General features: G+C 35.6%; 2 protein-coding genes across 3 annotated transcripts in view; one reads left to right on the top strand and one right to left on the bottom strand.

Moving 5' to 3' along the window:
- Positions 1-13,822, bottom strand: part of clstn2a (calsyntenin 2a) — a 363,118-nt gene that overhangs the window by 327,543 nt on the left and 21,753 nt on the right. The gene's annotated exons all lie outside the window — the stretch shown is intronic.
- On the top strand, positions 2,967-12,424 carry nmnat3 (nicotinamide nucleotide adenylyltransferase 3). 2 transcript variants are annotated; one of them, XM_055203139.2, is made up of 5 exons: positions 2,967-3,112; positions 4,871-5,013; positions 6,178-6,361; positions 8,127-8,239; positions 8,382-10,247. In XM_055203139.2, exons 2-5 carry the CDS (start codon positions 4,905-4,907, stop codon positions 8,390-8,392), a joined length of 417 nt encoding a protein of 138 aa, XP_055059114.1. In that variant the 5' UTR covers positions 2,967-3,112; positions 4,871-4,904; the 3' UTR covers positions 8,393-10,247. The 2 variants fall into 2 exon arrangements, with proteins under 2 accessions (XP_055059114.1, XP_055059111.2); XM_055203136.2 differs by lacking the exon at positions 8,382-10,247 and adding an exon at positions 11,552-12,424 and having other exon boundaries at positions 2,968-3,112.

Raw genomic sequence — 13,822 nt, 5'->3', positions numbered from 1 at the left:
GATACTCTACAGAGAACAGCTGTAATATATCTTAGCAATGCCTTCTGCTATTATGGAGATCTCTAAATAATTAATTTCAGTTCTATTTAAAATCTTATGAAAGCAATCTGTTCAAATGAAGTCTGAGCTCTTCTATCGCAAAAATAGCTCTTTTAGGGTACACCGTGAAGGTGACGCATCATCTGCAGGTACATTTTTTATTTGCTTTGTGATTTTTTTCACCGGCTCAGTTTGACTCAGAATCCATTGTTTGCTCTTTCATCTGATAAATGGATCTTTCCAGCACCTTGGAGAGCTCTCGGTGTCTGTGGCAGTTCTACCAAACTCCCAAAAGGGGTCACCCTGGAGTCATCTCTGTGTAATTACTGCCAAGAAACTGTTTCTGATCTCCTGATGCAGTCAGTAGTATTTTGAGTAAGCTAAATATCCCTAAAAAAAAAATTACAATTTTATACGTTACGAAAATTTGTGTTTTGAATGAACTGTTTGGCATTGTATGTTTAAGGTAAATATGCCTCAATCTTTGGAAATAGGCACTTTTGTACAGACTGAAAAAAATCCAAATGCATAGCTTTTTAGTTTTATGACAGATTCATTGTCTGCATTTCAGGGCTTTTACAAAGACATCACCTCCTGCATGATGTAATACAAAGAATATGACTCCATTAGAGTGGCACAACATTAGTCACATTAGCTAGAGTATGGATCTTTACAGACCATTTCCCCTTTGATAGCCATAATTAGGGTGGGTTTTGTGCAAAGCACATTTTTGAAGGGCAACAAAAAAAGTCTCCTTGAAAGGTGATTAGAAAAAGATTTTTCTCTCTACTGGAGGAGGTATTTAGGCAATACATAATGCATGAAGGGTTAAGAATGGAAAAATAAGTGTTTGACATGCATCATTCTACAGAAAAGGTGGTATTCGGGTGATGGAAATCTGCTTAACATGAACTTCTTTCAACATACCCAAAACTTCTTTAATAGCACTAATTAACATTAATCAAATCTATGAATCCGCAAAACGGGGAGCTTAATCTATGTTTAACTTTTTAATACATTTTATTAAAGAATCCATGACGTTGTATCTTCAATACCTGACAAAATGAGAATATAATAATAGATAATGAATTGGATAAAACTTATAAACTTAAACTTTTTCCATCTTGTTTTGTTTTCATGCTTTTATGTTGGTCAGTAAAGGAATAGTGCTTAGGAAGTACTCATTAGAGAAGTAACACTAATGACGGTAATACCAAGACAATTTACATGAAAAAACTAAGATTTTAACAAATTGGCTGCCATTAGCCACGTGCCATTTTATCAGAGATGTAACAATTACATACTTATTCAGTACTAATTGTATTTTTATGTAAAGATCTAGTGCTGCCTCACGATTAGTCGCGACTAATCGTTTGCAGAATAAAAGTTTTTGTTTACATAATATATGTGTGTGTACTGTGTATAATAATTATGTATAAATTAATACAAACACATGCATGTATAATTTAAAGAAAAACATATATTTATATAATAAATATTTACATTTATATATAATTTAAATTATATATAAATATAAAACTTTATATACACATGCGAATATTTCTTAAATATATACATGCATGTGTGTGTTTGAATTTATACATAATTACTATACACAGTACACCAACATATATTATGTAAACAAAAACTTTTATTCGCGACTAATCGTGAGGCAGCACTATAAAGATCTTAACACTCCGAAAAAAAGAGTAACAGTAATGACATCCAAAAAATCTTATCTCAAAATTCTTAGATATATCATGATATTTTAGACAAATAAGGTAAGACATTTCACAAACCTTTTGCATTCCTCCACTGCACTTCTTTCACTGACCTCTTGACCCATGAAAAACTTCAAAGAGCTGATGCATTGTTTCAAAATAAAAGTGCTTTGGGTAGGGTAACACCAATGACATAAATTTGGGGGACAAATATTTATTTGATATTATTCATATTAATAGTGTATTTTTACCATTTCAGTGTTGTAGTAAATTCATACAGGGTTAAAGGTAAATGTAAATTTGATTTGTTTTATAAAAAACATGGTTTTAAATAAGTACACAGTTCAACTTCCATGTATGATCAAAGGGACAGGGCAATTTTCAGGACCAGACATTTAAAAAAAGTAAAAAAAAATGTTTTAAATAAATAAATAATCTCATCATTTTAAGGACAGTCTATATTTATTAAATATATATTACATTATGGGATTATTGGGTCAAATTAAATGATTAAGGGGTCTGCAAAAGCAAGGGACAAGCATTTCCACCTTTTTTGTAGAATGACCCCCATATGCTTATGTATGTTTCAATAGAACCATTACCTTTGTATCGCGGTCACCATTACAGAACCTCAAATTCACATAAATGTAGTTCACTTTACAGTTGGTGTTTAAAGGGATATCAGACTGCTATAACAATCTTCTCCGTTCAGAACTGCTTTCATAAAGAGCTTTAATCATCTTTAAAAACCCACTGAAGTCCCTTGAAATGTGCAGTTTTGTTCAATGCATTGACGTAATTTTCCTGAAACAGGAAATTAGGATATTTTTAAAGTAGCCAGTAGTGTTTTATTTACCTCATAAGTGCAGAATGTCGTCATGAAAAGTGATGATCTGTATTTGCGAATGTGAGAGGCTCTAAATGCTTATATTTTCTAAAAGCTAATTTTGTCAGTGTTTTGGAGCACATGAAGATATCATTAGGTCTTATATTCATAATGTACTACACCAAAACAATTTAAATTTTGATATAATGTGGATTTTATAAGAATGTCCGGCGCATTCAGATAAAGATCTCTACAGTTTATATAACTTAACTGTAAACAGCGTCCTCGTCATTAAAAGTACAGTTATAGCAAACGAAGATAATTCCACAGTCATAAATAAAAACAGCAATCAATGGCTTCCCTTTATATGTGTTTTCTCTCTTTTTTGCCACTAGCGGTCACTGTTGCCCTAAAGGTAGGAACTGTGTTTTCTGACATAACGTTCAGGGGGAAATAAATACCGTAACACGCGATTTGATGTGTAGCATAAAGATTTGCCATAACTTGGAGGAGTTTCTTGGATATGGTAAATATACATTTACTTTAATCGTCCTTTGTATCGCGTATTTTTTATTTACCGTGGCTGTCAGAAATCACAGCTGTAAAACATGTTTTAAACGGTGGTGTCAGTGTCACGTCACGTCATGAGATTGGCAGTAAGTTTACTGACAGCTGTGAAGTTCACCACTTTGGTTTTATTATTTTTGTAATTTTTTACGTTTTAGTAAGCATTTCGGTAACTTTAAAAGCTGAACATCTGAACTTGTTCATAATTTTAACAATACCATTTTTTGAAAAACAAATATTAAATTCAAGTTCAGGTGAGTTTTTGGTCAGAAGACATACAAAAGGAATTTTCCTCAGTTGTTACGGTTGTTAAAAAATGACCATATATACAGTAAACGTACACACAAGTAATCTGATGAAAGCATTTATTTACTATACTATTACTATAACTATATATATGGTAACACTTTACAATAAGGTTCATTAGTTAACATTAGTTAATATATTAACTAACATGAACAAACCATGAGCAATACATGTGTTACAGTATTTATTAATCTTTGTTAATGTTAGTTAATATAAATAAAGCTTTTAATTGCTTGTTCATGTTAGTTCAGAGTGCATTAACTAACGTTAACAAGATTTTAATAAAGTATTAGTAAATGTTGAAATTAACATTAACAAAGATTAATAAATGCTGTATAAGTGCAGTTCACTAATGTAGTTAACTAATGTTAACTAATGAACCTTATTGTAAAGTGTTACCATATATATATATAAAACTATATCTACAGTACTGTGCAAAAGTCTTAGGCCACCATTAGATTTGTTGTTTTTGCAATTGTATAGTGAACATATATAATTATTTCTCAATATCTTTATTAGAATACAACCGGAAAATACAGGAAATTATCTCTTAAACCTAAATAAAATTAAAGGGATAGTTCACCCAAAAAAGAAAATTCTGTCATCATTTACTCAGCCTCATGTTGTTACAAACCTTTATAATTTTTTTTGGTTCTGATGAACAAAAATTAAGATATTTTGAGAAATGTTTGTAACCAAACCGTTCGTGGACCCCATTCACTTTCATAGTAGGTGAATAGAATTCTATGGAAGTAAATGGGGTCCACGAACGGTTTGTTTATAAAGGTTTGTAACAACATGAGGCTGAGTAAATGATGACAGAATTTTCATTTTTGGGTGAACTATCCCTTTAAATCCTAAATTTCTAATTCTAAACGAATGACTTTAGTCTCCTCAAAAAAGCTCAAGGTGTGTTTTTTGAGGTCACACTAAATACTGACTGATGCCTGTAGAAAACATTTAGTTCTGATATTTTCTGTATTTTCTGTTTGTATCTTAATAAAAAGAGTGAAAAATAAATATAGATGGACATTTAAAACTTTGCTAAAACAAAAAAGCTGGTGATGGTGGCCTAAGACTTTCGCACAGTACTGTATATAATAACTTAAATACTTTACTTCTGCTTTAGGAGTATAACTAACCTTTGAATTAAAATACAACTTAAACTCAAACCATATGTGTGACATTGGAGCACAAAACCAGTCGTAAGACCGTGTTGTGTTTTCTATCATTATAAAGCTTGGAAGAGCATTTACTAAAATAACTCCAAATGTGTTTGTCTGAAAGATGATGTAGATGTGGATCTCAGATTGGATATTTGGCTGGAGTATCACTCTAAATAATTTCTGGTTTCAACTTTTGCACCAGTTAAAGCCTTCTTAATTGTTCATTCTTTTTGTCATTGTCATAGTTTTGTCCAGAAGACTATGTTGTAATGCTTTGAAATGGCTGGACGTATTCCTCTGTTTTTGCTGGCCTGTGGTTCCTTCAACCCCATTACCCATCAGCACATGCGGCTGTTTGAGCTAGCCAGGGACCAGATGCACCAGACGGGTTAGTGCCACCTGTTCATTAACCTGAAACTGGCCATCATCGGTTTTAAGTTTCAAACTGTCTTTTTCTCCGCTATCCTGCTGGAGAAATCCCGCTATCAATTTAAAGCAATTTTTGACATTCAACAAATGTTTTCTGATGTTCTACATGTTAAGTTTTAGCTTAAAGGGTACATTTCACAAGACTTTTTTAAGATGCCAAATAAATTGTGTCCACGAAGTGCATATGTGAAGTTCTAGCTCAAAATACCATATAGATAATTTATTATAGCATGATAAAATTGTGGTGTTTTTGGGTGTGTCTTTTAAATGCAAATGAGTTGATCTCTGCACAAAATGGCAGTGTCATGGTGGTATAATGCAGATTAAGGGTTGGTATTATCCCCTTCTGACATCACAAGGGGAGCCAAATTTCAATGACCTATTTTTTCACATGCTTGCAATGGTTTACCAAAACTAAGTTACTAGGTTATTCTTTTTCACATTTTGTAGTTTGATACGAGCACTGGGGACCAAATTATAGCACTTAAACATGGAAAGTTAGATTTTCATGTAATGTCCCCTTGAAAGCAAGCATAAACCCTGCTTACATTTTAAATTACTTTTACTACACAACACATTGTATTGATGTTTTATCTTCTATAGACTGTGAAACTAATGCTAAGTGTGAATATTTAATGCTTTGCATTGGTCTAAGATACAATACAAGTAGCCTTCTTCTTATTGAGAATATGCTTGTGTAAGCAGAAGCTGGATTGTGAGATATCTTTGCTCATACCCATCACAGGCTCTTCTTAGATATGATCTATTCATCAAAAAGTGCTGGGAAGCACACAGTTGAGGGTAACCATTGACTATAACTATGTAATAGTGGGAAAAACAAATACTATGGAAGTCAAAGGATCAACTGTGTGCTTATCATCATTTATCAAAATATCTTATTTTCTCTAAAACAGAATAAAGAAACTCATATAGGTTTAAAACAAAATAATGGCGAGTAAATTATGATATAATTTTCATTTTTGGGTGAATTATCTTTTTGAGTTTACTAACAAATGGACTGTATAGCCTGACCATCTGTAATATCAGTTTAGTACATGTACATTTCATAATGATATATTTGACTCTGTTTGGGTCAGATATGTTGTCTGTCTCCATCTCGCAGGTCTTTATCATGTGGTGGGTGGCATTGTGTCTCCTGTCAGTGATAGTTATGGTAAAACAGGGCTTGTTGCATCGAAACACAGACTCGCTATGGCAAGATTGGCTTTGCAGAGCTCGGACTGGGTTACTGTTGACGAATGGGAGAGCCAGCAATCTGACTGGACAGAGACTTTGGTGACTATGAGGTAAATATTACATAAAATTTAAATAAAGTTTTTAATTAAACTTTTTATTGCTTTATAAAAGGGACACCGGGTGTAATGCTGCGTTCACACCAGATGCGAATGACGCTTTAAGTGCAAGTGATTTACAAGTTAAAAGAGTAGTCCACTTTAAAGATGGGGTCCATTGACTTTTCATAGTAGGAAAAAAATACTATGGTAAGTCTTTAAAGTGGACTACGCCTTTAAGTCAATTCAAAGACGCGATAGACATCCTGATAGAATGATGCGATTCGAAAAATCTGAACTTTGGCGGATAGTCACGTTAACCAATCAGGAGCTTGCTCTAGTAATGATGTGATTATGACGTAGCGAGCGAAGGCAGAAATACGAAACAACGACTGATAACAACTCAATTTGAGCTACACACAAACACACACACACATACACAAACATATATGATGCGCAGGTCTGGGTTTTTTCCAACCCGCGAGTCCTGCTTTTATGAAATATTTGGCCTGGCCCAACCCATACCATTGTATCTATTTATTTATTTTTTGCTGTTGTGGCTGGCAGTGTGAGCTGCTTGGCCCATTTGTGAAGTCAAAAGTTTGAGGATATCAAGTTACGTTGCTACGTAATTTAACCTTATCAAAGAACCTAATTAAATATATATTCCCAAGATTTAATATAGGCTATAGGGACATATACGCAACATACATGTTTTTTATTTTGTTTTTAATGACCTGCCCTGGATTAAAGTGACAATTTCTTTACCTGCCCCGCGGGTTAGGAGACGACCCCCCACATCACTTATCTAAGACTACACGAATTGAGCATTTTCACGTATAAATGACGCAAACTAACTCAAAATGTTTAAGCGTCCAACTACACGCGAATAGCGCAATTTATATGCTTTATTCGCGTCTGATGTGAACGCACAGTAAGAGAGACATTACACGTAAATGCTTTGACAAAAGCTAAAGCCTTCAATTTCTGTTGTATGAGACATGAAATAGTCGAGTGCCGACGTGACTCACTCCAGTTAGGCTATCCATCATAACATCTTCGGTTTCTGTTCTCCTGAGATCCCAGCACAGAAAATACGAAATGCCCATCATCCTTCTGCATTCGGCTTTTAGTGATTTTGTTTGTGAGCCAGGTACTTTCAAAGTGACAGTCGCTCATCCGTCAAAATGCCAACGAAACGACAGACTGTTTAAAGGCCTTTTATATCACTTAGGGGCAGTTTCCCGGACAGGGTTTAGATTAAGCCGGCACAAGGCCTTAGTTATATTAGGACAATCTCACCTTACAAAAAACATTATTGCTGTGCATCCTGAGACAAAACAATGCACTGATATATTTTCAGATATGTCAGTGCAAGCTGTTTTCAGTCTTGGACTAAACGTAATCCCTGACTGGGAAACCGCCCCTTATGAGTTTTACGCCAACTAGCTATGCCCTTAGGTGGCTAATTGATACTCGGATGTAATTGTTACACAGTTGAAAAGCTGCTTTTGTGCCAGATGCTAGTGCCAGGGCATTGTCTTTGTAGGTCATTTACTTTCAATGCAGCAATTTACTTCCTGGCAGATTTGGGAAAAAAATCATGCACATAATTAGCACCAAAGTTAAATTCATTATAGTGTGCACTTACTAACACGTTTAACCCATGTTTACATACAGTATGGGGGTGATGTATAGTTCCCATTCCCCTTTCCTATATCAATAAGCTATTTTTGTACCTAAACACTATGGTATCTTTTGTGTTTCTTCTCGCTGTCAGGTACCACTTCAACCGCGTAGCTGCTAAGTACCAGCGTAAAACAGGAGAGCTCAAGGACCCGCCCACAAATAGCTCTGGGAAGCCCCACCCACATTTCACCACGTCTACCTACAGTAAGTTGGCACGTAACTTCTCATCTCAATTCGGTATCCTCTTAAGCCTCCTCGCTGTCACAACAGAGCGTTTTCTGGCTTTGCTAATCACTTCAGATAAGTCTGATGCATTTAAAACAGTTTTCTTCTCTCTGGTCAGCAGAAGGCTGTTAGGCCGCTTTTCAACAGTGCTTTTATTTGGGGTTGCTGTAGAGGAGCATGCTAATGAAGCCTAATACCCTCCGCAGGATGACTTGGACTTAAGACATCCATGCTCAGACTATTAATGAAGCTGAGATTAATAGCCGGCATCTCTGTAAAAACAAGAAAGTGGCAGGAAAGATTAAACACAGCGCACATGCACGCTTATTCGCATACACACAGAATCTGAATGCTCGTTCTGATGCCGCTTTCATGATTTTTATTTTCTTTTGTTAGACTGTGGCAAGAGGATTACATAAAGGAACTCCTACTCCCTGTTTTACAATGATAATAAACATATCGGTGGAAATTAAACTAAAGGATAATTGAGTCTGTTTTATTTTAGATTTCACGTTTAATTATCAAAGGGATTATTCGTGTTTGAAATTTATGTTATGCACACCTCATTTAGCCTCTTCAGAGGAATTTGGTGCATATTGAATTAAGCCGTTTAATGACTGTCTTGAAATATTACTGGGGCTATTGAAGTACAAAATGTTTTTGTGTATTGTGTTTTTCATTACAATAAGTGGAAAGGAGGTTTGATGTTCCCGGCTTCATGCAGTCTGTATGTATGTTTTAGGGTTATGTTAAGTCACACGGAGCAGAAATAAAAGGCTTTAGTGGGCCCATGAGGTTCATTTCCTGCCCTCAAGCAATACATGTCTGCTCAGACAAAAGCCACCGTTCAGACACACAGTTATTACTAATACATTAGGAGTTTAAAAGGATTTTTGTATGTTTCCGGTCAGGATAAAAATTAAATATACATTATATATAATAGAATATATGGTTCTATTTGGCACATTTTTGTCCTCATAAATAGATTATAGTCTATTATACCATCGTCTAAGCGCTAGGATTGTACTCTGATAGTTGGTTGTAAAGATATGGAGGTGCTAGACCATTTAAAGCTTTATAAATAATTAGTGAGATTTTGAAATGTATGCATTATCTACAAGCTACTAAAATGCAAGTAAATCAGTCCTGGCAATTTTCCGCTATGAGATGTTGTGACCAGTAGTAGTAAATTACCAGTATTTAATGCAGACCGCCATGAGCATCCGCTAACATAAAATAATGGGCTTTGCATCAGTTAAAGCATTCTGTCACAGATGATGCATTTACACTGCACTGTTTACGTAATTCTGAGACAACAGATCAGTAATAAAGTTTTTAAAGTAGTTTAAATGATGTTTTGGGTCAAGAGCAACTGTATGAATGTAAAGGATTGTCACAAAAATGCAAACATCACCAAAAGTACACACTGCATATGTTTGAATATAAACCCCTGGTTTCAAAGACAATGCTTAAACCAATAGTTCACCCAAAAATGGTCCCCATTAACTTGACCATAGTAATTTTTATTCCTACTATAAAAAGTCAATCGGACCCATTTTTGGGGTTAATTACTCCTTTAGTCTAAAACGTGTGTGCTGTCTCAACTGAAAATATCTTGTACCGACAGATCTTAAGAGATGCCAGTGCCATTTTTTTTCTCAAGATAACACCAGTAACGTATTTTTCGAAGGCATATTTATAAAGGATGCTTAAAGGAATTTTTCACTTACATAATTCATAATTTACTCACCCCCATGTCATCTAAGATGTTTATGTCTTTCTTTGTTCATTTGAGAAAAAAAAGTTTTTTTAGGAAAACATTCCGGGATTTTTCTCCATATAGTCGACTTCATTGGACCTCAAGAGTTTACAGCAGTGGTCTCAAACTCCCGGCCCGCAGGCCATTTGCGGCCCGCCCTCCCCATCTCTGCGGCCTGCAAGCACCATTCAAAAATATAACTTGAAGGAATATTCAATTTTCTTAAAAGAAAAATCCAGATAATTTACTCACCACCATGTCTTTCTTTGTTCAGTCGAGAAGAAATTATGTTTTTTGAGGAAAACATTGCAGGATTTTTCTCATTTTAATGGACTTTAAAAGAGGCCACCACTTAACACTTAACTCAACACTTAACAGTTTTTTTCAACGGAGTTTCAAAGGTCTATAAACGATCCCAAACGAGGCATAAGGGTCTTATCTAGCGAAACGATTGTCATTTTTGACAGGAAAAATAACAAATATAGACTTTTAAAGCACAACTTCTCGTCTAGATCCGGTCCAACGCGACCTAACGTAAATGCGTAGTGACGTAGGGAGGTCACGTGTTACATATATAAAACACACATTTGCGGACCATTTTAAGCAATAAACTGACACGAAGACATTAATTAGTATCAGTTGATATACAACAACATAGAAACGGTCCCCTTTCAGCACACTTGTAAACACTGGGGCGGAGTTTCACGTTCGTCTTCTGCGACCTCTTGACGTCATGACGTATTGCGTGGGGTCACCTGGCGCATCACGACCGGATCTAGACGAGAAGTTGTGCTTTGGAGTGTGTATTTGTTATTTTTCTTGTCAAAGGTGACGGTCGTTTTGCTGGGTGGGACCCTTGTGCCTCGTTTGGGATTGTTTGTAGACCTTTGAAACTCGTTGAAAGGAACTGTTACGTGTTGAGTTAAGTGTTAATTGTTGGGCTCTATTAAAGTCCATTAAAATGAGAAAAATCCCTCAAAAAACATTTCTTCTCGACTGAACAAAGACAGACATCAACATTTTGGATGACATGGTGGTGAGTAAATTATCTGGATTTTTCTTTTAAGAAAATGGAATAATCCTTTAAGACTTTGCAAAATTTTCCATCTTGTCGTTAAATACCGCTATGAAGTTTGAAACTTTACAGCCATTGGTCAGCAGTGTGGAAAGAAACCCTGTTGAATTTCTCTGTTGTGCTCTATGTATAAAAATTCAGGTGGGTTTTGAAAGATGTGAGTGAGTAGATGACAGAATTTCATTTTAAATTGAACTACACCTATAATTACCTGTCTGGGTTGACATTAACATTTGAAAGCTTCGAGTAAGCAATCACACGGCTATTGTTCAGAAACACTTGGTTCCTTTAATTATAGACGCACATTAATTCACGTTCTCAAGATGACAGTAACAATGAAACGGCACCATAGCGCACTCATTTCACTAATGTACCTGAAATGCTTCAATTCATTAGGATTTATATGATCCATGCTGACTTTTAAATGATCTGTAATGTGATTGCTTTCCCTCCACAGGTGGTCCTCAGTTGAAACTGCTTTGTGGAGCAGATTTCATGGACAACTTTAAGGTGCCAGGTCTGTGGAGGGCCGATCACATTGAGGAGGTGGTTGGCCGTTTTGGACTGGTCTGCGTGACCCGAGGGAGCCTGGAGCCAGACCGGACCATACACGAGTCTGACATGCTGTCCAGGCACCGACAGAACATTTTTTTGGTTCGAGAGTGGATACAAAATGAGATCAGCGCTACAGAGGTTCGACGAGCCTTACGTCGAGGATATAGTGTTAAATACCTCTTACCAGACTCAGTCATCGATTACATCAAAGAAAACAACCTTTACACGCAGGATAGTGAGATGAAGAACAAAGAAATTCAACTACGGCCTCTTACCAAGCAAACAATACAAGACTGACATATAGGGAATCTAGTATGATCTCATGTGATTTATAAGTCATTTGTGTTTCAAAAGATATTTCACACTCGATCTTCCTTTGGAAAATGTAAAAGCAGGTACTTTGAGTATTTTCATATTTTTGTCTAGGTGCATCTTTACTGTAAAGTGAGCATTATCTATGACCATTGTTTCCTGGATCATTGTGTAATGTGTGCAGAGGGATTTAAGAATTGATCTGGTATATGCAGGAAATGGATTTGCCAGATCATTGAGAAGCTGCAAGTCTATGTTTTCCAGGTCTGCTGAATGTTGACTTTTGCTGAATGTCACAAGGAAGATAAATAACAGAGCATTTACACTTTGAAGAGCAAACATTGCTGTCTCCGTTTTCCATTTGCACAGAACGCGTCATTCATATTGTCAGATATCTCAAGATGTTTCACCAAGCTGTGTTGAGAGTTTTTGACTTTGAAAATGAAATGTATTTTGAAATGTTTGTGGTGATGTCTCTCTAAATTTCTTAGAAATTTTCCTTTTATCATACACAGTTTTAGCCTCAAAACTCAAGTTGCTTTAAGAGAGATTTGCAATGTGCTGACAGTTTTGTGTGTGTGGAGTTTTTCTTCACTCTTTAAAAGATTAAAGCTTAAGGAATTGGTTGTTTGAGATTATTTGTAAATGAATACAAACCATCCATCTCTTTTAGACGTACGCTGAATTGCACAGAATGGCCATGTGTGCCAGCATAAAGATAATTCAAATTGCCAGTTTTTGAGAAAAACTACTTTTATTTTTAAAAACAAATAGATATAAAAGCTCATGTGTATAATGAAGGATTTGTTTTTGTAGATGTGTAAATGAAATCTAAGAGGGCTGTTCAATAGCAGACAGCTGAAATTCGGTTAACGTTTGTACAGTCTGTATGTCATTAAAACTATTTATTTTGAGTATCATGTCTTGGGTTTTATATGAAAATGCCTTAAAATATGCAACTTTGTCTGATGAACTGGCTTAATTTCCACTAAAACAGGAAGTTTGGCCAGGACATATTCCCCTGGCTTCAGAGATGAGGCCCACCGGCTGAGCAGCTCAGTGCCGTGCCGCGCCGTTCTAAAAAACTTGAACACATTGCTTTCTATGACTATAGACGGTTTCATCTGACGCACGTGATACACGTCTGGCTCCGAACCTTACTTCCAGTTTCGTTTTTTTAATGGTCTGACTAGTTGTGAAACTGATCTCTTGAACAAATGCCTCGTCGAAAATAACAAACGTTTTGGTTTCCCAGGTAATCTATGTGTTGTTTTTTTGGTTGTTATATAAATAAACTACGTTTAAAGAACTTTGTTGTTATTTATTCTTAGCGGAGTTTACCAGAAGTTACGTGCGGACCGCGACAGCCGCTTGTTTATGTTTTTACTTCTGAAATCGTCTATACGCACACCGGCGCCAACAGGTGGACTTTCCAAATAGCTGTAGAACATGAAATAGTTAATAATATTGCGATTCAGAATCGACACCGGATGGGTATTATAGCGTGTATCGCGAAATATCGTCACACCCCTATTATGAAGTATGCACTTGATGGACACTAGGGATGTGCATTTATGTAATTTTTTCATTTCGATTAATCCATAGGTCTGAAGAACGAGTACTAGATTAACTGGAGGCGGAGCAATCAAAGGGGCACATCATGGTGAAAATGGAAATATTTTTATTAAAAACATTAAAACTTAATTTTGAAGAAACTATGAGAGAACAATGAACACATACTAGATTATTAATAAATTAAATGCTTTTAACAGAAACCTCTAACAGGAAAAGCTGCATGATGAAGTAAAATTAAAGGGTTAATATAAACACAAATTGAAGCGATTTCTATATGATCCATTTT

This window comes from Misgurnus anguillicaudatus, chromosome 2 (assembly GCF_027580225.2).
Source record: "Misgurnus anguillicaudatus chromosome 2, ASM2758022v2, whole genome shotgun sequence".
In the NCBI taxonomy this organism is placed as follows: domain Eukaryota; kingdom Metazoa; phylum Chordata; class Actinopteri; order Cypriniformes; family Cobitidae; genus Misgurnus; species Misgurnus anguillicaudatus.
This window is presented reverse-complemented; position numbering and strand designations above follow the sequence as displayed.

Excerpts from the sequence above, each read along its gene's own strand:
- nmnat3 (XM_055203136.2), top strand. The coding sequence starts at position 4,905 with ATGGCTGGACGTATTCCTCTGTTTTTGCTGGCCTGTGGTTCCTTCAAC. Across the intron at positions 6,362-8,126 it reads GAGACTTTGGTGACTATGAG|GTACCACTTCAACCGCGTAG; the intron begins GTAAATATTACA and ends TCTCGCTGTCAG. Across the intron at positions 8,240-11,551 it reads TTTCACCACGTCTACCTACA|GTGGTCCTCAGTTGAAACTG; the intron begins GTAAGTTGGCAC and ends TTCCCTCCACAG.